This window comes from Hemiscyllium ocellatum, chromosome 48, assembly GCF_020745735.1.
Source record: "Hemiscyllium ocellatum isolate sHemOce1 chromosome 48, sHemOce1.pat.X.cur, whole genome shotgun sequence".
In the NCBI taxonomy this organism is placed as follows: Eukaryota; Metazoa; Chordata; class Chondrichthyes; order Orectolobiformes; family Hemiscylliidae; genus Hemiscyllium; species Hemiscyllium ocellatum.
Window position 1 is genome coordinate 21,878,113 of NC_083448.1, and position 25,217 is coordinate 21,903,329.

At 44.7% G+C, this 25,217-nt stretch overlaps 1 protein-coding gene across 2 annotated transcripts in view; it reads left to right on the forward strand.

The window, feature by feature from the left end:
- The window catches only part of LOC132836989 (cell division cycle and apoptosis regulator protein 1-like), a 66,040-nt gene that overhangs the window by 39,662 nt on the left and 1,161 nt on the right, over nt 1-25,217 (forward strand). For both annotated transcript variants that reach the window (XM_060856596.1, XM_060856597.1), the window contains 6 exons: nt 7,130-7,241; nt 8,667-8,740; nt 9,482-9,628; nt 20,755-20,881; nt 21,859-22,050; nt 24,842-25,047. In XM_060856596.1, the coding sequence (XP_060712579.1) occupies nt 7,130-7,241; nt 8,667-8,740; nt 9,482-9,628; nt 20,755-20,881; nt 21,859-22,050; nt 24,842-25,047 (858 nt within the window). The remainder of the gene's footprint in view (nt 1-7,129; nt 7,242-8,666; nt 8,741-9,481; nt 9,629-20,754; nt 20,882-21,858; nt 22,051-24,841; nt 25,048-25,217) is intronic.

Here is a 25,217-nt window from a genome sequence, read left to right on the forward strand (position 1 = left end):
TGTGCACCTATGGAATTACCTTGCAAAATTACATGGGTCTGCCCATTTCAATGCTGTATCTTTGAAGCTTCAACTCAAAAAGAAGAATTTGTTCCTGAGGCCATAGACAAATGACAATGCAGATGCTAGATTAGTTTAAAATGACAGTGGTGGTGTTAGTGGACAAGTTGTCTGGATTTACATTTGATGGGTCTGCAGAACTGAATGAGATGCTAACAAGGATGCTGGGGAAGTGAGAGTGGTTGTTCCAAAGATACAGAAATGACTGAGTGGCAGGAAGCTGAGATTAGTGGCTAATTGCTGATTTTTGACTTGGGGGCAATGTTTGTGGCGCAGTTCCTCACGCTTCAGTTTGGGACCCTTGCTTTTCCTAACGTGTCCTGGTCACCTCAACCATGGTGTCCGGGGACACATTTCAAACTACAATCAGACCCCACCATCAGAGATATATGGTTAGCTATTGTCCTCCTCACCCTTATCCGCATTTTTCAGAAACCATTCTCTCCGTGACTCCCTCATTAGATCTACAATGTGGTCTCCTTTACACTGATGACATGGGATACCAGTTGAAACATCTAGAATAGAGAACAATACAGCACAGAATATGCACCAAACAACCCCACCATTCTGTGGCCAATCACTTCAGCTTCCCCTCTCAGTCTGCCCTGGACATGCAAGTCCTGGACCTTCTCCAGTTTCAAATCCAAGCTGCCCAACAACTGGAGGAAGACCGCCTCCTCATCTGCCGAGGAACCCTTCAACCATATGGCATCAACGTCAACTTCACTAGTTTCGTAATCACCCCTCCTCCCACCTCATCTCAGGTCCAACCCTCCAACTTGGCACCACCCTCTTTACCTGACCAATCTGCTCATCTTCCTTCCCACCAATCTGCTCCACATTGCCCATTGACATATCACTCTTACCCCTCCCCAACCTGCATCTGCCTATCACGTCCCCAACCACCTTCCCCCTCTGCCCACCCTCCTATTTATCTCTCAGCATCCTCAAACCACCCCTCCAGTTTTGCTGATGAAGGGTTTATGCCCGAAATGTCGATTCTTCTGCTCCTTGGATGCTGCCTGACCTGCTGTGCTTTTCTTTTTTTTTTAAAAGATATTTTTATTAGAAATTTAATATTTTGACAGATTTACAAAAATAAACAGAACTTTCAAGCACAAACATTAATATAAAAATAGATCTTAAATATATAATCATCAAAATTCAAAGGAATGATACTAAAGAAGAAAGAAAAACAATGAAACTCAGTTAACTACTAATCTAATCCACAATTATCCAGAGTGTATAGTTGAGTCACTTACATCCTTCAAACAAGAGAAAATGTTCTCTAATACACTCATAACAGTATAATAAAAAGGAAACTATTTCCAAACAATAAGAACAAAAAAAAACATGTTTGAATGGAGATCCTCCCCCTTGTTCTCAGGGGGCCTTACTTCCTTTCTAAAGGTCCACCATATCCTCTCCCAAACAGTGTCCCACCCTTGACCCGGGCGCTCCTTAATAGGATTTAGATATAATACCGAGCTAGAGTTAACAGTGAGCGCCCCACCCCCACCCCTCCCCACCCATACCTGAGTATATCTGATAGCATCAATGCCACGTACAAACACACATAACTATAAAATTACAACTCCAACAAATTACAGTTAAGTATAATAACATAAAATAGCAAGGGAAGACAACCCTGCTCCCAGAAGCAAAAGTAAAGTCGAGTAAAGTATCCACTTCTCCCCACGGAGTGTGGAAGAGGCAAGCCAACATAAATTGTCTCTTACGATTTATTTAAACGAGTCTAAAAGTTCCTTAGCCTCTTCTGGTGATCTAAAATTATATTCGGATCCTTCGTGGGTAAAGCATAACGTCGCTGGGTAGCGTAAGGTGTATTGAATATTTAAGTTCCTTAGACATTTCTTCACCTCATCAAACGCCTTCCTCCTTTGTGCCAAAGCCGGGGAGAAGTCCTGAAATAACATAATCTTGGATCCTTCATGAATCATAGCTTTAGGATCCTTTCCAAGCTTTCTGGAGGCGTCCAGGAGTATCTGCCTCTCCCTATAACTCTGCAGCCGGAACAGGACCGGGCGTGGGCGCTGGTTTGGGCCAGATCCGCGTACTGCGACCCGGTAGGCCCACTCCACCCTTACCCGGTCAGTTTCAGCCCCCAGGTTTAAAAGCTGGGGCAACCATCGCTCCAGAAATACTACTAACTGTCCCTTCTCTTCTTGTTCAGGGAGGCCCAGAAGACGGATATTCTTTCTCCGATTTCTATTATCCAGGTCATCCATGTAGATTTCAAAGGCCCGGACTCTCTGCTCCAGAGCTCTCACCTGTTCTGCAGCTGTTTGTGCTGCAGCCTCGGAGGTCGTGGCCTTTAGCTCCGCCCCCTTCACTCGGCCCTGTAATTCCTCGATAGCCTGGCTGTGTTTCTGCAGCTTTTCTTCGAATGCATTCCATCTCTGTCTGGATTCTGCGATGAAATTGACGAGTGTCGTTTCCAGCCTGGCAATCATCTCTTCAAGGCCTGTTTTTACATCAGCTGCAGCCGGAGGAGAGGAGGGTGGGGGAGGGGTCTTTGTTTTCTGAGAGCTGCGGGGTCCCTTTGGTTTACTCATTATCCACCCAACACCAAACTGCCCAAATATAATAGTAAGCAGCTAATTAAGGTTAGAAATTTTTTTTGGGTGGTTTGGTAAGTGTGGTGGGGTGAGTAACTCACTTTACCCAGGTTTTGGGAAGAGCTCTGTAAACTCAGACTTGCTGAGTCGCCACCATCTTGGATCTCCCTGCTGTGCTTTTCTAACAGCACACTTGTCAACTATAACCTCTAGCATCTGTAGTCTTCACATTTTTCTTTAAAAGGAAAGCTGATGAGGCTAGTTAATAAAGCACACAGTCTCCTTGGTTTTTTTAATAGGGGCCTAGACCACAAGAGCAAGGCAGTGACGTTTAACTTGTTTAAAAGACTAGTTCAGTCTCAGCTGGAGTATTATATCCTGTTTTCGGAGCTCTGTGTAGGGAAGGATGTGAAGATAATGGCAAGAGTGCAGGACAGGTTTACAAGAATGGTTCTAGAAGTGAGGAATCTCGGGTATGGAGAAGACTGGAGAAGATGAGACTTGGGGAGAATGGAAGCCTTCAAAATCATGAGAGGTCTGGGGAGAGTAAATATGGAGGAAATGTTCCCTCTGGTGAAAGGATTGAGGATGAGAGGGTGTAGATTTAATGTAATTAGTGAGAAACAAAAGTGAAATGAGGAATATCTTTTTAATGAAATATGTGGTTAGGCTCCAGACTGGACTGTCTTGTGAGGGTGGTGACAGGCTCAAGTGAGGCTTTCAAAAGGAGGAATGTGCAGGGTGACAGGGAGAATGACATAGTGGGAAGCTCATTTGGAGAGCTAGGGCAGATAGATGGCATTGAATGGCTTCCTTCTGTCTCCTAATAATTGTCAGACCCTGAATATAGATTTAATTGAGGTTGGGGGGATAAGTCTCTGGGTTTCCTGTTCAAGTGTTCTTCACCTTGGATGTGACTCTCCATGTTTAATGGAAGATTTTGACTCTGAAAGAAGTGCAGTTCCAGTTTACTCTCATGCATGTATCACACATATTGATGACATGAGAGATATGTAGTTGCTCATTCAAATACAAGCCGTCATCACCAAGTCTGGTGACATCCTGACCTGAGACCCAGATATGAGCACAACTGTATTGCAGACTCCCACGTAACCAGAGCAGAGATGCACGTTCTTGAATTCACCATGACAGCAATTTAGGGCAGGCACTCTATTCCCAGTGACCCAGTCTATTCGGGATATGGTTTCTCCAGTGAGTTGTGGCAGTTGACTGATGGTAAGACCTTCATCCTATTCAGCCCGTATTGGTGTGTATTTCCCACAGAGTCAGCGTTCAAATCCATTGCACTAATGCCCTTCCATATGTCCCTTGACCCTCCTTCAGTACATATCATAGCTGTTCTTAAATGTTGCCCTGATCACTGCTGCAGCCGCTAACTCTGGGAGTGAATTCCACAGACTCCCATCTATTTGTTTTTAAAATCTTTATCAGCTCCTCACTATGCCAAATCAAATTGTGCAAACATAGGAACAAGAGTAAGCCATGCAGTCCATTGATCCTGGTTTGATATAATCCCCGAAAAGGATGAGAAGGACCTTGGTTTGTGTGCCCATAGACCCTTGAAGGCAGCCGGGTTAAGAAGCCATATGGGATGCCTTTATATGTCAATTATTTAGAATACACTGGGTGGCATGGTGGCTCAGTGGTGAGTACTGCTGCCTCGCAGCACCAGGGACCTCAATTCAATTCCAGCCTCGTGCGACTGTCTGTGTGGACATTCTCCCCTTGTCTGCGTGGATTTCCTCCGGATGCTTCAGTTTCCTTCTACAACCTAAAGATGTGCAGGTTAGGTGAATTGGCCATGATAAGTTGCCCATAGAATTCAGGGATGTGTAGGTTAGGTGCATTAGTTAAGGGTAAATGTCAAGTAATGGAGCATGGTTTGGGTGGGCTAGTTGGTGTGGAGTTGTTGGGCCAATGGGCCTCTTTCCACACTGTAGGGATTGTATGATTAAAAGAGTAAGTAGGTCACGATGGTGCTGTGTTTAACATTTGTTTGCCCCCAGCTGGATAATGGTGTGCAGGTCTCGTCACCACACGATGAAGGATGTTATTGAACTGGAGGGGGTCAGTGCACATGCACCAGGATATTTCCTAGGCTAGAGATATTCAGTTATTGAGAAAGGAGTTAGGCTACAGTGGTTTTCCTTCGAGCAGAGAAGGTTGAGGTGTGCAAAGCTGTCATCGGCAAATACAGGGAGAAACCTTTCCTCTTACTAGGAGGCATCATTTTAAGGTAAGGAATTGGTGGTTTCGAGGGGATTTGAAGAAAAATGTTTTGAATGAGAATTGTATGTTTTGGGAACTCTCTGCCTGAAAGGGTGATAGAGGCCAAAACCCTCATAACGCTCGAGAACTATTGAGATGACATTTGAAATGCCATAGAATACAGCGTTTCTGGCCAAGTGCTGGAAAGTGGGATTAGAATAGATGGATTTTAAACAGCCACAATGAACACAATGAGTCTCCTGCGCTGTTTGAAAAAAAATGACTTCAAGGATGCTTCGCTATGAGAAGCAGGCTGCTTTGATCAGTCCCAATGATTTCCTTGGAATATGATTCAGTTATATCTTAATCTCTTACTTCTAACATTCAAGGCATTTTACTCATACATGAGGAATAAGAGAATGATCAGGGAGAAGGGAGGGCCGATCAGGGATAGCGGAGGGAACTTGAGCGTGGAGTCAGAGCAGATAGGGAAAGCCCTAGATGAGTTTTTTGCTTCGGTTTTCACCAAGGAAAGGGAACTTGTTGTAAATGAAAACTGAGAGGAGCTGGAATACAGTCTTGACCAGATCAAGGTTGATGAAGTTGATGTGCTAGAAACTTTGGAAACATTGATTGACAAGTCCCCAGGGCCAGACCAGATTTATCCTAGGCTGCTCCGGAAAGCGAGAAAGGAGGTTTAAGCCTCTGGCAAGGATATTTGCCTTCTCACTCTCCACAGGAGTCGTACCGGAGGACTGGAAGGAGGCAAATGTTGTTCTTCTTTTCAAGATGGGTAATAGGGAAATCCCTGACAATTAAAGGCAAGTCAGTCTTACATCTGTGGTCAGCAAAGTTTTGGAAAAAATTCTGAGGGATAGGGTTTATGACTATTTGGCAAAACACAGCGTGATTAAAGGCAGTCAGCATGGCTTTGTGAGGGACAGGTCATGCCTCACAAATCTTTATTGAATTCTTTGAGGAGGTGACGGCAGGTCAAAGGTCGAGCAGTGGATGTGGTATATATGGACTTCAGCAAAGCATTTAATAAGGTTCCCTGGGGTAGGCTCATTTATAAAGTCAGGAAGTATGGGATACAGGGAGATTTGGCGATCTGGATTCAGAATTGGCTGGCTGCCAGAAGGCAGAGAGTGGTTGTAGATGGAATGTATTCTGCCTGGAGATCAGTGTCGTGTGGGGTCTCACAGGGCTCTGTTCTTGGGCCTCTGCATTTTGTAGTTTTTATAAATGACTTGGATGATGAGGTTGAGGGGTGGGTTAGTAAATTTGCAGATGACACAAAGGTTAGAGATGTTGTCGATAGTGTAGAGGGCTACTGCAGGCTGCAGCGCTACATAGACAGGATGCAGAACTGGGCTGAGAAATGGCAGGTGGAGTTTGACCTGGATAAGTGTGAAGTGATGCATTTCAGATGGTCGAACCCGAATGCTGAATATTGGATTAAAGGCAGGATTCTTGGCAGTGTGGAGGAACAGAGGGAAATGCGTGTGCAAGTACATGGGTCGCTCAAAGTTGCCACCCAAGTGGATAGGGTTGTTAAGAAAGCATATGGTGTTTTGGCTTTTATTAACAGGAGGATCGAGTTTAAGAGCCGCAAGGTTTTGCTGCAGCTCTACAAGTCCCTGGTGAGACCACACTTGGAATAGTGTCCAGTCGTGCTCACCCTACTATAGGAAAGATACAGAGGCTGTGGAGAGGGTGCATAGAAGGTTTACCTGGATGCTGCCTGGACTGGAGGGCTTACCTTATGAAGAAGGGTTGAATAAGCTCGGACTTTTCTCTCTGGAGAGAAGGAGGAAGGGAGGAGACCTGATCGAGGTGTACAAAATAATGAGTGGAATAGATAGTCAATTAGTCGGAGACTTTTCCCCAGGGCAGGATTGACGAGGAATCATAGTTTGAAGATATTAGGAGGAAGGTATAAAGGAGACGTCAGAGGAAGGTTTTTTATGCAGAGAGTTGTGAATGCATGGAATGTGTTACCAGCTGTGGTGGTGGAAGCGTCGTCATTGGGGACATTTAAGCGACTGCTGGACATGCACGTGAATAGCAGTGAGTTGAGGGGTGCGTAGGTTAAGTTATTATATTTTGCATTAGGATTAAATCTCGGCACAACATCGTTGGCCAAAGGGCCTGTTCTGTGCTGTACTTTTCTATGTTCTATGAACCCACAAATGCCTCTCCTCCATGGTCATTTCTCATTCAAAGTATGGTTTACCAGATTTTTCTGATGTTGCTTGCAGCCAGATGAAGGTGAGACTAAAGAAAAGGATGTGAAAGGGAAGGATGCTGATGACGACACACTCCTGCAGATTGACGACGTTCTGTTCTTGGAGGAAAACGAGGAGGATTTTGGTGAGGATCATTTACTATGAGAAAAATGCAACATAGTCCCAGCCAACCTACAAAGCAGCGTGGCAACTGCTAGACAGTCCACCAACTGGTTGTAAATGCTTCTGAGTGAATTGTAAGCTGCTCTCAGATCAGCAATTCATTGGATTTGAGGACAGTAATTAGTTTGTCACTTGTGTACATATTCAGAAACACAAATGATGTTTTCATGTGGTCAAGTTAGAAGGTTTATATTTTTAAACAACTTGTTCAAACTCATCATGGCACATCTTTGAGACAAGTGGGACTTGAACCTTCTGACCCTAGAGGGACTTGACCACTGTGCCACAAGACCCTTAACTTTGGAATTATGGACTGTCATTGTTCATTTCACAAATTAATTTAAATCAGATGAAAATTGCCATTTCCAACTGTCTTCCTCTTGTCAGATGTATAACACTCAGTGCCAATCTTTGATCTTGCCAATGCCATACTATTGGCTATCAATAAATTGACCATTTTTGAACAAAACCAATGCTACGAGGCCAAAGTACATAGCACTGTGGCTTCTTGAAGCACTGTCATTTAGATAGATGGGATCTATACTCCTCCTTCCTAGAACTGTGCTCCTGAATGCCAGGCAATGAAGTGTGGAACTGGAACCTAATTTTCTCTCACTTGGAGTTCTGATTGCATAGACAAACATTACACTTATTAATCCAAAAATTGCAATTTCAGACTGTTGATGTAAGGGGCGGCACAGTGGCTCAATGGTTAGCACTGCTGCCTCTCAGCACCAGGGATCCAAGTTCTATTCCCACCTCGGGCAACTGTTTGTGTGGAGTTGGCACATTCTCCCTGTGTCTGCATGGGTTTCGTCCGGGTGCTCCGGTTTCCTCCCACAATCCAAAAATGTACAGGTCAGGTGAATTGGCCATGCTAAATTGCCCATAGTGTTGGGTGACTAGTCAGGGGTAAATATAGGGGTCTGGGTGGGTTGCTCTTCGGAGGTTCGGTGTGGACTTGTTGGGCCAAAGGGCTTGTTTCCACGCTGTAGGCAATCTAATCTAAATTCAAGTTCCGGCTGACCATCTGAATAGATCTGAACATTCAATTACCAAAAGGACTGTTTCTGAGAACCCTCTCAACCTATAATGTGTGTGTGTTAGGGGAGTTTGTAAGGAGATTGGAGTTTTAACTAATCGTTTATCTGTAACTGGAATCTATTTGTTTGTAATAAAACTGTCATTATTAAGGACAGAATCCTGGTCAATGTTTTCAGTCAACCTAACTCTAAAAGAGTACATGGGGCGGTTGTGTGTACTTCTTAAAATCTTTGACTTCTGCAACAACTTCAGGAATAGTGGGACTTGATTTTTCCCAGTGAGGTGAAAGAGCCACATTGGCATCTCTTGAGTTTGAGCTAATGTTTGGTTCTGTCTCCTGCAGGTCTCTCCAGCACTGATGAGAAAAAGTCAGTTGGCAAAGGGAATGAAGCGGAAAGTGGATCAGTTAAAGAGATGGTAAGAAAATATTGCAACATGAGATACACTGGGCAACCTGGACCTTTGTGGATATTGCAGACAGTGCAAAGGCTGTTTAATACAGAGAGCAGTGATTCGTGGGATGGGGCAGCATGAGGAACAGCGATTTGGGAGCAGTCCAGTATTTAGTAATGGGATGTGGGTGTCACTGGTTCGGGCACCAGGTTTTGCCCATCCTTAATTGCGGAGAGGGCAATTTTAAGAGTTAGCCTCATTGCTCTGGGTCTGGAGTCATATGTAAGTGGGAATAGTTAAGATTTCTTTCCCTAAAGACGCATCATGAGCCTGATGAATTTTGACAGCAGTCATGTGATCACCGTAAGGTAGCTTTACAAATTTGAGTCGCTTTTCTTAAAACGGTTTCTGGATTACCAGTCTAGTGACATTAACACACTGTCACCACCTCCCTTCTGCTGAATGTCAGTGCAGAGGGCTGTAGACTGCGATGGTGCAGCACAGGCTCTGTGTTCAGACTGTGGAGAAGGGAGAATCTGAGAGGGTTCCAAGAAGCTAGCAGTGAGGTTGGTGAGGGATTTTCTGGCCTCAACCTATACTTGGTGTAAACTTAAGCACGGAACTGGGCATAAAGTGGGACTTGCAGTGTTCCTGGTCCATGGCCCCAGCCCAGATGGTGCAACTGGCTTATATAAGGACATTCTTGGTGTTGAGAATTGGAGTGATTGTAACAAGACTTGGTTTTAATCTGTGTTTATGGTACAGGAGAAGGATATCAGTCAAATGGTCTCACTACGCAAGGATGTGCTGCTTGCCTTCGTCTATTTTGACCGCAACCTCTGCAACTACATTTTGGAAAAAGACCTGGAGCAAATCATCTCCACTTTGGGGCTTCATCTGTCCAGAGTTCAGGTACACCACGTTTACACCATATATACAAATTTCCCTTGGCACTTGCACAGGTCTGTTATAGCTTCCTGGTCCCACTGGATGCTGGTCTTAATCCACTTTAGATTGCCTTCCACTCAAACGACCGTTGTGTGTACTCTATCATCTCTTGTCATGATTTTGCTTTGAGAATGAATGGAAGGAGTGATTATTTCACTGTGAGAGGCATCAGCCAAATTGTCATCGAAATCGTGTCTTTGACAATGGGAACCCTGTCTGATTTCCCAAGTTGAGCATCACAACTCCTCAAAAGATGCCTAGTTTAAATTAGTTAACTGAGCAAGCACTCAAAAAATTTGAACTCGCACTATTCAGTTTGAACAGAGCAAGTAATTCGAATGCATTCTGAGGCTTCTGTAATACCTGACTTGAGCATTCTTCTCAGCAAGCCTGGCAGCATCTGTGAGGAGAAATTAGAGTTAATGTCTCAGTGACCCTGTCTCAGAACTGATGGTAGCTGGAAAAATAGTGGTTTATCTCCAGAAGATAGGGTAGGGAGGGACTCGGGAGTAAATGATAGCTGGGCATCGAGCCGAAAGTGAGAGAAGACAGTTGGAAGGCCAAAGGAATGGACAGTGATCTGGCTGGGATAGCTATTCATGGACACTGCTCATGACTATCAGTACATGGTGTGTAATAGCAGACTGTGATATCAAGACCTGGTGTGTGGGGTAGGGGGCTCACACATAGGTGAGTTCAAGCCCTAAAATTATCGAACTCAGTCTTACGTCCAGAGGGCTGCAGGGTCCCCATGTGAAAAATGAGGTGCTGTTCTTCCAGCTTGCGCTGACCTTTGCTGGAGTCCTGCAGCAAGCTCTAGGCAAAAATGTTGACCAGGGAACAGGGTGGTGTTCTCAAATGGCAGGCAACTGCAAGCTCGGGCTCTTTACTGTGGGTTGAACTTTGATATTCTGTGAAGCGGTCCCCCATTCTGCACTGTTTCCCCAGTGCAGAGGAGACCACATTGTGAGCAGTGAATGCAGTAAAGTAGATGGTGTTGAGAGCAGGTCAGGTGCTGCTTCGCCTGGAAGGGATGTTTGGGCCCTTGGATTCTGAGAAGGGAGGATGCAAACAAGCAAGTGTTGCACCTTTTGCCAGTTGCAGGGGAAGATGCTGTTGGGAGTGAAGGAAGAGGAGACCAGGGAAGGAATGGCCTGTTTGGAAGTAGGACCAGGGAAGGGAATTTTCTACTTTGGGACTCTGCAGCTTTCTGGACTCAGTCAAATTTGTTTATTTTAGGGCTTGAACTCTCCTGTGTCCAAGCCCCCCCACCCCACACTCCAGGCTTTGTTGACACAATCTGCCATTACTAAGGACATGGAACATAACAGCGCAGTACAGGCCCATTGGCCCTCGCTGTTGCACCGACATGTGAGACTTATCTAAAGTCCATCTAATCTACACTATTCCATTATCATCCATATATTTATCCAATGATCATTTAAATGCCTTTAAAGTTGGTGAGTTTACCAGTGTTGCAGGCAGGGCATTCCACACCCTTACTACTGAGTCAAGAACCTACCTCTGACATCTGTCCTTTATCTATCACCCCTTAATTTAAAGCTCTGTCCCCTCGTGCTAGCCATCACCATCCGAGGAAAAGGCTCTCTCACTCCAACCTATCTAATCCTTTGATCATCTTGTATGTCTCTCCTAAATCACCTCTAAACGTCCTACCTTCCACCGAAAACTGCCTCCAGTCCCTTAGCCATTCCTCATAAGACCTTGCCTCCATACCAGGCAACATGATAAATCTCCTCTTTCCAATGCATCCATGTCCTTCCTATTATGTGGTGACCACAACTGTATGCAGTACTCCAAGTGCTGCTGCGCCAGAGTTTTGTGCAGCTGCAGCATGACCTCATAGCTCCAAACTCAATCTCACTACCAATAAAACCTAACACACCATATACCGCCTTAACAACCTTATCAACCTGGGTGGCAACTTTCAGGGATCTATACACATGGACACAAAGATCTCTGCTCATCCACGCAACCAAGAATCTTACCATTAGCCCAGTACTCTGTATTCCTGTGAGTCCTTCCAAAGTGAATCACCTCACACGCTTCCACATTAAACTCCATTTGCCACCTCTGTCCAGCTCTGCAGCTTATGTCTATCCCTGTGTAACCTGCACTGTTCACAACTCCACAGAATCATCTGAAAATTTACTGACCCATCCTTCTACACCCTCATCCAGGTCATGTATAGAAATGACAAACAGCATTGGCCCCAGAAACCAATCCTTGTGGTGCACCACTCGTAACTGAACTCCAGGATGAATATTTCCCATCAATCACCACCCTCTTGTCGTCTTTCAGCAGCCAATTTCTGATCCAAACTGCTAAATCACTCTCCATTTCATACTACTGTATTTTCTGCAGTAGTCAACCGTGGGGAACCTTATCAAACGCTTTACTGAAATCCATATACACCACACCAACAGCTTTACTGTCATCTACCTATTTGGTCACCTTTTCACAACTTAATAAGATTCACGAGGTACGACCTGCCCTTCACAAAACCGTGTTGAGTATCACTAATCAAAGTATTCCTTCCTAGATGATTATAAATCCAATCTCTTATAACCTTTTCCAACACTTTATGCACAACCGAAGTAAGGCTCATACGTCTATAATTACCAGGGTTGTCTCGGCACTCCTTGAACAAGGGGGCAACATCTGCTATCCTCCACTTTTCGGGCAAAACACCTGTAGACAATGACAATATAAAGATCAAAGCCAAAGGCTCTACAATCTCCTCCCGAGCTTCCCAGAGAATCCTCTAATAAATCCCATACGACCCATCGGATTTATCTATTAGCAGAATTACTAGCACCACCTCTTTATTAACCTCCATCCCAACAACTCTAATATTTGGTATTCTCCTGGATAACATTGTCTTTTTCCAGTGTGAATACCAATGAAAAATAATCATTTAGTGCCTCTCGTACCTCTTTGGACTCCATGCACAACTTCCCACTACTGTTCTTGACAGGCCCTACCCTTACTCTGGTCATTCTTTAATTCCTGACATACCTATGGAAAGCTTTATGGTTTTCCTTGATCCTACCTGCCAAAGACTTCTCATGTCCCCTCCTGGCTCTTCTTAACTCTCATTTTAGGTCTTTCCTGGCTAACTTGTTACTCTCAAGTGCCCGAACTGAGCCTTCACGTCTCATCTTCACATAAGCCTCCTTCCTGTTGACAAGAGATTCAACTACTTTAGTAAACCACAGTTCCCTCGCTCTACCACTTCCTCCCTGCCTGACAGGTATGTACTTATCAAGAACCCACAGTAGCTTATCCTTGAAAACGCTCCACGTTTCAATTGTGCCCATCCTATGCATCCTCAATATTTCCTAATTGCATCATAATTGCCTTTCCCCCAGCTATAACTCTTGCCCTGCATTATATATCAATCCCTGCATTATAGATCATTGCGCAAATAAATATAACTGAATTGTAGTCACTATCACCAAAGTGCTCTCTTACCTCCAAATCTCTCTCCTGGCCCGGTTCATTACCCAGTACCAAATCCCAAGTGGCCTTGCCTCTTGTTGGCCTACCTGCATACTGTGTCAAGAAACCCTTCTGCATACTTTGGACAAAAATCAACCCATCTCAGGCACTGGAACTATAGCATTTCCAATCAATGATTGGAAAGTTAAAGACCCTCATAATAACTACCCTGTTACTCTCGCACCTATCCAGAATGGTCTTGTTATCCTTTCCTCTACATCTCTGGAACTATTCGGATGCCGATAGAAAACTCACAACCAAGTGACCTCCCTTGTCCTGTTTCTAACCTTAGCCCATACTACCTCAGTAGGTGAGTCCTCATTAAACATCCTCTCTGCCATCATAATATTGCCCTTGACTAATAATGCCGCATTCCCCCTCTTTTACCATCTTCTCTATTCTGACTGAAGCATCTAAACCCTGGAACCTGCAACCATTTCTGTCCCTGCTCTGTCTGTCTCTGAAATGACCACAACATTGAACTCCCAGGTAGTAAACTATGCTGCAAGTTCACCCACCTTATCCTGGATCCTCCTCGCATTGAAGTAGACACACTTTAAACCACCTTCCTGCTTGTTGGTACACTCCTGTGACCTTGAAACCTAATTCAGGACCTCACCCCTCTCAACCTCCTGTACACTGGAGCTGCAATTCAGGTTCTCACCTCCCTGCTGAAATAGTTCAAATCCTCCCATAGAGCATTATTAAATCTCCCCCACCCCAGGATATCGGTACCCTTCTGGTTCAGGTGTAGAGCATACTGTTTGTAGAGGTCCCACTACCCCAGAATGAGCCCCATGTACTCCGGTATCTGAATCCCTCCCTCCTGAACTATCCCTGTAGCTAAGTGTTCAACTACTCTCCCTATTCCTCGCCCCTCAAGCATGTGACATGTGTAACAAACCAGAGATGATGATGGATTGTTCTAGCATGAAGCTTCCACTCTAGCTCCTTGAATCTTTGCCTTATATCCCCATCTATTTTCCTACCTATCTCTTTGGTACCTATGAGGACCACGACTTGGGGTTGCTCTCCCTCCCCCTTAAGGATTCCGAAAACGTGATCCAAGGCATTACTAACTCTGGCATCTGGGAGGTAATGCACCAACTGCGAGTCTCTTTCGTTCCCACAGAATCTCCTATCTGTCCCCCTAACTGTGGAGTCCCCAATGACGAATGCTCTGCTCACCTCCCCCCTTCCCTTCTGAGCAAGAGGGACAGACTCTGTGCCAGACACCCGTACCCTATGGCTTACCCCTGGTAAGTTGTCCGCCCCCACTGTTTCCAAAAAGGTGCACTTGTTATTGAGGGGAATGGCGACAGGGACCCCTGCACTGTCTGCCTGTTCCCTTTCTATCCCCTGACTGTAACCCATCTAACTTTTTCCTGTACCTGAGGTGTGACTACCTCCCTGTAACTTCTCTCAATTGTCCCCTCAGCCTCCTGAATGATCTAAAATTTATCCAGCTCCAGTTCCCTAATGTGGTTTCCAAGGAGCTGGAGTTGAGTGCATTTCCTGCAGATGAAATTACCATGGACACTCGTGGTAACCATTACCTCCCACCTTCTACAGAAGGAGAATGCAGCTGCCCTAACATCCATACCTGCTGTTCTGAATTCCCAAAGAAACTGTTGAAAAAAAACCTAGTAACCTTACTAAATCGGCATGCAGAAATCTTTTTTTGGTTAGAGGAGAAGGATGGCTGAGAGACACTACCTAAGTAGGATTTCTGGTAAAACAACAGTCCAAATATATTACCTCACTTACTCAGCTGTCCATTGTTTGCTTCGCCTATTCACGAGGTACGTCTTCAAAGGATTAATTTAACTTTCCGGCAGCCCCCGTCCTCGGTCTCACTGCTCCCACACTAACTGTATCCGTTAACAGTTATTCACCCACCCTCCCAGACTCCTTTGTCTTTCCAACTGTCTTCTCTCTCTTTGGGTTCTATCCCCACCTAGCATTTACTCCTTATCCCTTCCATTCACCCATCTTCTGCATGTAAACAGACATTTTCCTTGCTACCATCGGTTCTGAGGAAGGGTCACTGGACACTCAGTGTTAACTTTGATTTCTCTTCACAAATGCTGCCTGGCCTGCTGAACGTTTTCAGCAACATTTGTTTTTGTTTCTGATTTACAGCATCTGTTCTTTTGTTTTTATAGAGCAATCTTGGTATTTACCCACGTTGTCTGCAAGGCACTTGGCCTAAATTTGCAAGTGAGCTACTGCATAATTATCACGTATAACAGTACAGCGCAGTACAGGCCCTTCAGCCCACCAAGGTCAACCTAACCTACACACACCTCAATTTATTGCCATCCATGTACTTATCCAGCAGTCACTTAAGTGTCCCTCCTGTCTGTAACTCTACTACCACCACTGACATAAAGAACCTACCTTTGACATCTCCCTCCATCTTCCTCCAATCATCTTAAAATTATGACGACTCCTGACAGCTATTTCTGCCCTGGAGAAAAGTCTCTGGCTATCTACTCTCTGCCTCTCATGACCTTGAACACCTCTATCAAGTCACCTCTCTTGTTGCTTCTCTCTAGTGTGGTAAAACTCTAGCTCACTCAATCTCTGTTCGTAAGACAAGCACTCAGTCCAGGCAGCATCCTGGTAAATCTCCTCTGCACCCTCTCTAAAGCATCTACATCCTTCCTATAATGAGGCAACCAGACCTGAACTCAATATTCCAAATGTGGTCTAGCCAGGATTTTAGAGAGCTGCAGCTGCATAAAATAAGCTTAAAAACTCAATTTCCCATTAATGAAAACCAAAACACCATACACCTTTTTAACAACCCTATCAACTTGGGTGGAAACTTTTGAGAGATGTATGTCGGTGCACCCTCAGATCCCGCTGTTCCTCCACACTGCCAAGAATCCTGTCTTTAACAGTATGCTCTACACCTGAACCAGAAAGGTACCGATATTCAGCATTCAAATTCGACCTTCCAAAATGACTCACTTTGCATTTATCCAGGTTGAATTCCATCTGCCACAACTCAGTCCAGCTCTGCATCCTGTCAATATCTTGTTGTAGTCGAAGAGTGTGGTGCTGGAAAAGCACAGCCGTTCAGACAGCACCCAAGTAGCAGGAGAGTCGACATTTCAAGCATCAGCTCTTAATCAGGAAATAACCTACTTCTGACATCTCCCCATACATTCTTCAATCACCTTAAAGTTATGCCTCCTTGTGACAGCTATTTCTGCCCTTTCCTGATGATGAGCTTATGCTCAAAACTTTGACTTTCCTACTCCTCAGATGTTTTTCCAGCACCACACTCTTCACCTCTGATCTCCAGCATCTGCACTCCTCCCTTTCTCCTGATGTCTTGTTGTAGTCTGCAACAGCCCTTGACACAATCTACAATGCCACTGACTTTTGTACCATCAGCAAACTTACTAATCCACCCTTCCACTTTTTCATCCAAGTCATTTATAAAAACTGCAAAGTGCAAAGGCCCAAGAATGTATCCCTGCAGGGCACCACTGTTCACCGACCTCCAGGCAGAATACTTTCCATCCACTACCACTTGCTGTCTTTCGGCCAGCTAATTCTGTATCAAGACAGCCAAATGCCCCTGTATCCCATGCCTCCTAACTTTCTGAATGAGCCTACCATGGGAAATCTTATTGAATGCCTTTCTGAAATCCACATACACATCCACTGCTTGACCTTCATCAGCTTGTCTCATCACATCCTCAAAGAACTCAATAAGACTTGCGGCCTGACCTACCTCTCGTAAAACCATGCTGACTATCTTTAATTAAACTATGTTTTTCCAATAGTCATAAATCTTAACTCTCGGAATCCTTTCCAGTACCTTGCTCACCAAGGTAAGACGTAAGACTAACTGGTATGTCATTCCCAGGGGCTTTCCTATTCCTTTGAATAGGAACAACATTCACCTCCCTCCAGTCAGCAAGTACTACTCCCAGGGTGAGTGAGGATACAAAGATCATCGTTAGAGGCGCAGCATTCTCATTCCTTGCTTTCCGTAGTAACCTTGGATATAATAGGTCTGGCCCTGGGGACTTAACTATCTCGATGCTTGCCAGAATTTCCAGCACATCCACTGTATTAATATCAATCTGTTCCAGCCATAAACCTGGTCCACAGTGTTCTCGCCATCAACAAGATCCCCCTCTTTGGTGAATACTGAAGCAAAAAACTTACATAGGTCTCCCCTACCTCTTCAGACTCTTGGCACAAGTTCCCTCCACTATCCCTGATTGGGCCTTCCCTCTCTCTGATCCTTCCCACCAAGGCTTTTTCGTGACCCCTCCAAGCTCTCCTCAGACCATTTTTTGAGTTCTTTCCTAACTACCCTGGGATCTTCTAAAGCCGTGCCAGATCCTCTCTTCCTCAACCTTAAGTAAGCTTCCGTCTTCCTCTTGATCCAATGCTCCTTTACCTTACCGTTCCTTGCCTGTCTTAGTGGAACAAAGTTATCCAATTTCTACTCCATCGTTCCTGTCTAACACCAGTATAGTTTCCCCACTCCCCATTAAATACCTCCCCAAACTGTGTGTGCCTATCCTTCTCCATGGCTATGGTAAAGATGAGGCAGTTGTGGTCACTGTCACTGAAATGCTTCTTAGGAATCCTTCTTGGGCACACCTGACAAAATCTGCTCCGTCCAGACCATCTGCATGAAGGAAGTTCCAATCAATATTGGGGAAGTTGAAGTCACCATAACAACAACTCTGGTACATCTACCCCTTTTACAAGATCTGCTGTCCAATCTGTTCATCCGTGTCTCTGCTGCTGTTGGGGGGTCTACAAAAATTGACTGCTCATTTCCTGTGACTGACTTCCACCCATTCTGACTCAGTAGGCAAACCCTGTTCAACAACCTCCTTTTCTGATGCTGTGATGTACTCTCTAATTAACAATGCTACTCCCCTCCTGTTTGACCACCACTCCCCCTCCGCGTTTTTTTTAAAAGATCGAAACACTGGAATATTGAGCAATCATTTTTGTGAAATCCGTTTCTCTCTTGTGGCCCCAACATCGTAGTTCCAAGTAAAGATCCATGCTCTCAGTTTGTCACTGCATCCTGTCAATGTCCCGCTGCAGCCGACAACAGCCCTCTATACTGTCAAAGACACCTCCAACCTTTGTGTCGTCTGCAAACTTGCTGATCCATCCTTCAATCCCCTCATCCAAGTCATTAATAAAAATTACAAACAGTAGAGGCCCAAGGACAGCCCAGTGGAACACCAATCACCACAGACTTCCAGGCAGAATATTTTCCTTCTACTACCACTCGCTGTCTTCTGTTGACCAGCCAATTCTATATCCAGACAGCTAAGTTCCCCTGTATCCCATTCCTCCTGACCTTCTGAATGAGCCTACCATGGGGAACGTTATCAAATGCCTTGCTGAAATCCATATATACCACATCCACAGCTCGATCCTCATCAACTTTTCTAGTCACATCCTCAAAGAACTCGATAAGGTTGTGAGGCATGACCTGCCCCTCACAAAGCTGTGTTGACTGCATTTAATCAAGCCATGCTCTTCCAGATGGTCATAAATCATATCCCTCAGAATCCTTTCTAGCATCTTGCAGATGACAGACGTGAGATTTACTGGTCTGTAATTGCTGGGGATTTCCTTATTTCCTTTCTTGAAGAAAGGAATTACGTTTGCCTCAGGTACGACTCCAGTGGAGAGCGAGGATGCAAAGACCTTCGCAAGTGGCGAAGCAATTGCATTTCTCGTTTCCCAAAGCAGCCGAGGACAAATCTGGTCTGGGCCTGGCAACTTGTCAATCTTAATGTTTGACAAAATTTTCAGCACATCAGCTTCCTCTATTTCTATCCATTCCAGCATGCACACCTGCTCTTCAAAGGTTTCATTCACTACAAAGTTTGTTTCTTTCATAAAGACAGAAGCAAAAAACTCATTTAGGGCTTCCCCTACCTCCTCAGACTCCACACACAAGTTCCCTATGCTATCCCTGATCGGCCCACTCTTTCTTTGACCATTCTCTTATTCCTCACATAAGTGTAAAATGCCTTTGTGTTCTCCCTAATCCGTTCTGCCAAGCCTTTCTCATACCCCCTCCTGGATCTCCTCAGACCATTTTTGAGCTCCTTCCTCGCCTGCCTGTAATCCTCGAGAGCTGAGCTTGACCCTAGCCTCCTCCACCTTATGTAAGCTACCTTTTTCCTTTTGATGAGAAGCTCCACCGTCATCCAAGGTTCCTTTATCTTACCCCTTCTTGCCTGTCTCAGAGGGACATATTTATTCATCGCTTGCAACGACAGTTCCTTAAACAGTCTCCACATGTCTATAGTGCCTTTATCATGGAACAATTGCTCCCAATCCATGCTTCCTAACTCATGTCTAATCGCATCATGGTTTCCTCTTCCCAAATTAAATATCCTCCCATTTTGCCTAATCCCTTCCTTCTCCATAGCTATGTAGAATGTGAGGCAGTTGTGGTCACTATCACCAAACTGCTGTCCAACCACAAGATCTGATACCTGCCCCGGCTTGTTTCCGAGCACCAAGTCTAGAATGGCCTCTCCCCGCGTTGGCCTGTCAACGTACTGAGTTGATCTGACACTCTTTGCATTGAAACTGACACACTTAAACCCATCCCTTTTGCCCTATCAACTGTGCATCTTTCCTGACGTACTCTCTACATTCTATTTCTGCCTGTTCAACAACTACCTCGAGTCTATAACTCTGGATTCCATCCCCCTGCCCAATGAGTTTGAACCCTCCCAAAGTGCTCTGACAAATCTCCCGCCCAGGACACGAGTGCCCCTCTAGTTTAAGTGTAACCTGTCCTTCATGTTCGGGTCCCACCTTCCCCCGAGGGTTCCCCAGTAACCTATGTATCTGTAGCCCTCCCTCCTGCACCAACCCTGTAGCCACGTGTTTAGCTGCACTCTCTCCCTGTTCCTCACCTCATTAGCACGTGGCACTGGTAGTAATCCTTGGATTACTTTGCTTGTCCTACTTTTCAGCTTCAAACCTAACTCCCTGAAAGCACTTTTTAGATCCTCATCCCTTTTCCGGGCTATGTCATTGTGCACCACTTTTGGCTGCTCACCTTGTCCCTTTGGAATCTTGTAGACTTAATCAAAGACTTGCCGGACCCTGGCACTGTAGGCAACATACCTTACGGGAGTCCTGTTCACAGCTGCAGAATCTCCTGTCTGCTCCTCTAACTATTGAGTGTCCTACCACGAGTGTTTTTCTATTTTCTCCCCCTCAGTGCCAGAGACCTGGCCACTATGGCTTTGGTATCACAAGTGTGCAAAGGTGCATTGCATCTTTTCACTGTGGATTATTAAGGTTCATTCTGTTCCTTTGGTATACTCAGAAAAGCTATTGTGACAGACGTGGATTGTTCACAATGCAGTGGTCAGCCTCTGATATCTCTCAGGGCATGAGTCACGCATTGTTGCCTTTGTGATCATGGGACTGTCTCTGAAACTCCACAGAGTGCAGAGACAAGGCTAGATAAGTGATTACAATCAATCCAGATTGCTGGGACACCCATACCGAAGTACTGAAGTTGTATATTTGTATTACAGATTAAGCAGCTACTGAGCAAGGTGTGCTCACAGAACATGTGTCTTTATCGAACCCTCACTGATGGCTGGGAAGGAGATCTGGAGAAACTGGAGAATAAAAGCCTCATAACTGAGGACATGCTGCTCGGTAAGAGTTTTACTATTGCTGTGTGTGGTTTTGACAATGGTATCGCTGCTAGAAAAATGAAGGACTGCAGGAGTTTAATTAATTGCCTTGCTGTCTTTCACTGGTCTCAAACAACTGCTACCTGCAGTTATGATTAGCACAAATGGGACTGTGCTTCAAGTCTCTGTGCTCCTCGTTTTTTTTCCCCCATATTCCTTCATGGGATGTGGGCATCACTGGCTGGACCAGCATTTATTACCAGCCCCAATTGCCCAGAATTGAGAGTCAACCACATTGCTGTGCGTCTGGAGTCTCATGTCGGCCAAACCAGATAAGGATGGCAGGTTTCCTTCCCAAAAGGACATGAGTGAATCAGATGGGTTTTCCTGACAGTAATGGTTTCACGATCATCATTAGACTCTTAACTCCAGATTTTTATTGAATTCAAATTACACCAGTTGCTACAGTGGGATTCGTACCTGGATCCCCCAGAGCATACGTAGGTCTCTGAATTAATAGTCATGCAGTAATGTCATTAAGCCATTTCTTCCCCGTTTAACTGCAGTTCGCATCCTGCAGTAAAAATGCTCAGTCATTGAAGCTGTTCTGGGCCAAAATTGAGACTTTTATATCTGAGGATTCACTGGATTTGAACATCAGGCAGGAAAGTGGAATTCAGACCAAAGGGCCTGCCTGGCATTTCCTCTTTGATTCATGTTTGTGTCTGCTCGAGACCTGGCACAATATGTCCTCCATTGCTCTGGAAGAATAGGCAGCTGGATAGCTGGTCAGTCCATCAGAGTCCATAGCATCCTGTACTTTAAACCTGCTGAATTCAGGCAAACCAAAGTTTTCTCATCCCCACCCCTCAAATCACTTGTTCACTTCCTGTTATTGTCTGTCGCTGGGACAACATGGTGGGTTATATTTGTGCTCCTTAACTGCGTGTTCAGAGAGGGGAGGAATTGAGGTCCTTGATTGTTGTGCTTCTCCTTCAGGGAACCAGTATCTATTGCCATCTTGTCCCAGTGTCCCTCCCAGTAAGCCAAGGACCCGGTCTGGAGACAACACCCTGGTGGAGTACAATGGTAACATGGTCAATGTTGGCAACTTGATTCAGAAGCTGGAGCGAGATGAGAGAAACCGTGCAGACATGGAAAACAAACTTCAATCAATGGAGACCCAGCTTGGTGAGCACATAAAGGAATCTGGGTGAGAGGGATGTGATACTCTGGGGCCCGCGGCTGATAGGAACATACCAAGAGGCAAAAGCTAAGAGAGCTGCAGGGGAGATGGCAGAGATCTTCTCCAGGGAAGTTGGAGAACCTCAAGTTGATTTCCTGAGAGCAGAGAAATACAGAGGAAGATTTAACCAAGATCTTTCAAACATGAAGGGTCAGTTGAACAGGTCTTATCACTGAGAGGAGGGTCATTCACCACACCACACATATTGAAGGGAATTCAAGTTACAACCAAGACACATGCATGCACCCTCCCTCCCTTACTCTCTTTTGCCAACTCATTGCATAACAATATCCATCCAGGATCGAGGGTTGACTGACTGGCAGAGAGTGGGGTAAAGGGGTCCTTTCTCAGGTCGGCAGCCGGTGACAAGTTGGGACCACATCTGCAGGGACCCATGTTACGACGGCACTTCTTCACATGAAACATTAATGAGATGGACAAAGGAACTGAGAGCATTGTCGTTTAGTTTGTAAATGATACAAAGATGAATGGAGGGACAAGTAGTGTTGAGGAAGCCCGGAGACTACAGAAGGACTTGGACTTGGACTTGTACAGGTTGGAAGAGTGGTCAAAGAAATGACAGTACCATGTGGGCAAGTGTGAGGTTATGCACTTTGGTGGAAGAACAGAGGGAATGGCTATTTTCTAAATGAGGAGAGACTTTGGAACTTTGAAACTCAGTCTTAGAAGTCCCAGTTAAGGATTCTGTTCAGGTTAACATGCAGATACAGTTGGCAGTTAGGAAGGCAAATGCACTGTTTCAAGAGGTTGGGAATGTAAGAGGGGTTTGGGTGAGATGTTTGGTGTGGACTTGTTGGGCCATAGGGCCTGTTTCCTTACTGGAGGGATTCTATGATTAAAAGATGTACTGCTAAGGCTGTTTCAGGCTCTGATCAGATTGCGTTTGGAATATTGTGAGCAGTTTTGTGCTCCGTATTTAAAAAAAACATGACATAGTGTTGAAGGGGATTTGCAAGAATGATCCCAAGGAAGAATGACTTGTCATACGAGGAACAGTTGAGGACTCTGAGTCTGTACTTAATGGAGTTTCAAAGGATGAGGAATTTCATTAAAACTTAAATAATAGTGAGAGACTTAGATAGAGTGATATTGAGAAAATGTTTCAACCAGTAGGACTAGGACCTGAGGGCACAGCCTCCATGAAGGGATAACCGTTTAGGACTGAAATGAGAAGGCATTTCTTCAGCCAGAGAGCACTGAATCTGTGGGATTCATGCCACAGAGGGTTGTGGAGGTCAAATCATTGAGTGTCAGTAAGGTAGAGGGAGGTTCTTGTCGAGTAAGTGGATCAAGCGTTACAGGGGAAAGGCAAGAGAATGGGGTTGAGAAAATTTTCAGTCATTATCGAATAGGGAGCATTGGCCTAATTCTGCTCCTGTATCTTGTCTTGTCAATGCGATTTCTTTCATAAACAAAATTATTGATTTATCAAATAAAACCTATCCAATGTAACTGCAGCATTGGTTAACACAGAATTTGTAATGGCGAAGTATAAATGTGCAGTGATAATCTTGTGCACTCTCACTCTCTGATACGCACTTCCAATAAAGGCAAGGAACAGATTTATCGCAAGTGATACTTCAAGAAGAAATAAACTGTCTGACCAAGTTCTTGAATGCAAAAACCTTAAAATGTAGAATGTTCCAGAATGCCTCATTCTGATTTTCTGACATGCACACTTAAGTCACAAATCACACACAGTTGACTCTGGAATCTTAACAGACACAAATCAGGAAATCTGATGTTCAGAAGTTCAGTCCCTCTCTCAGAAGAACGGATTACATTTCACCCTGATGTCTCAGCTGAAGGTTCTTGTCAGAAACAGGAGAGGTCAGTTGGGGAGCTTTCCATATGGATTCCTGTCCCCCAACTAATTTCACACAGAAACAACTCTTCAAGCCTTAGACTGTCGCAAAGAGTAAGCTTTTAAATGCAGGCAGGTCACACCTAAATTATCTGAAGTCATTTTATTCCCAAGAAACTTGTTAATTTCACCAAAAAGATCTGTGTCACAGAGTTTTCAGTATTATTTGAACCTGATTTGAAGGTGCCAGTATTGGACTGGGGTGTACAAAGTTAAAAATCGCACAATACCAGGTTCTAGTCCAACATGTTTAATTGGAAGCACTAGGTTTGACAACCACTTGATGAAGAAGCGACACTCCGGAAGCTCGTGTTTCCAATTAAAACTGTTGGACTATAACCTGGTGTTGTGTGATTTTTAAGTTTATTTGAACCTGGTCCAGATATCCATGTATGACACAAAATGGATCCCAGTTTTCAAATTCTTCAAAATTCAAGTCTTCCGTGAAATGTTAAATCTGGAACTGCTTTAGAAGTTTAAACCAAAACACCAGAAGAGTGATAAGAGTGTCTTTAATACAGGGATTGCTATTGTGAGATGAGCTGCCTCAAGGGCCATGGAAGCAGATTCAATAATAACTTACAAGTTGGAGTTAGATAAGTAGTTGAAAAGGAGATGGGCGCTTGAAGGGGTTTGGAATAAGATAGGAAGATTGGGCTGGTTGTTTTGATTCTTTTCTGGGACTAGTACATGACTACTGAGCCAAATGGCCCTCTTTTCTACAATCATGCTATAATGCGGTTAGAATGCAGATGTTAGATGAAGTTGGGTTTCAGTTAAGGGCAGTGGACAGGGTTTGGAGGTGGGAGTACAGTGCTGTGATTAACTGTTGAGAAATGTTTCCTACACAGCTGAAACTTTGGGCAAGTTATCCTCAAATGACAGTGTAAACAAGTCACTGAGCTCAGGGATGCAGGAAATGCAGAAACAGGTCTCTGAGCTGGAGGATCGGGTCAAGGCAGCAGAGAAATTGAAGGTCTTCTATGAACTGCGGCTTCAGGATAATACCAGGAATCTTAACTCCATGATTGAGGACATCCAGCGCATCATTAAAAAGGTGAAAGACATTGAGCTGTCGTCCAGCTCTTTGCCCAAATCCCCATATATTGTCCATCACCCCCTCATCCAACCTCCTCATTGGTCCCAGTTCCTTGATACACCGCAATGGGTCATCATTTAGTAGGTCTGTGCCAGAGGGGCTGGTTCTTCCGGTGACAACCCAATGTC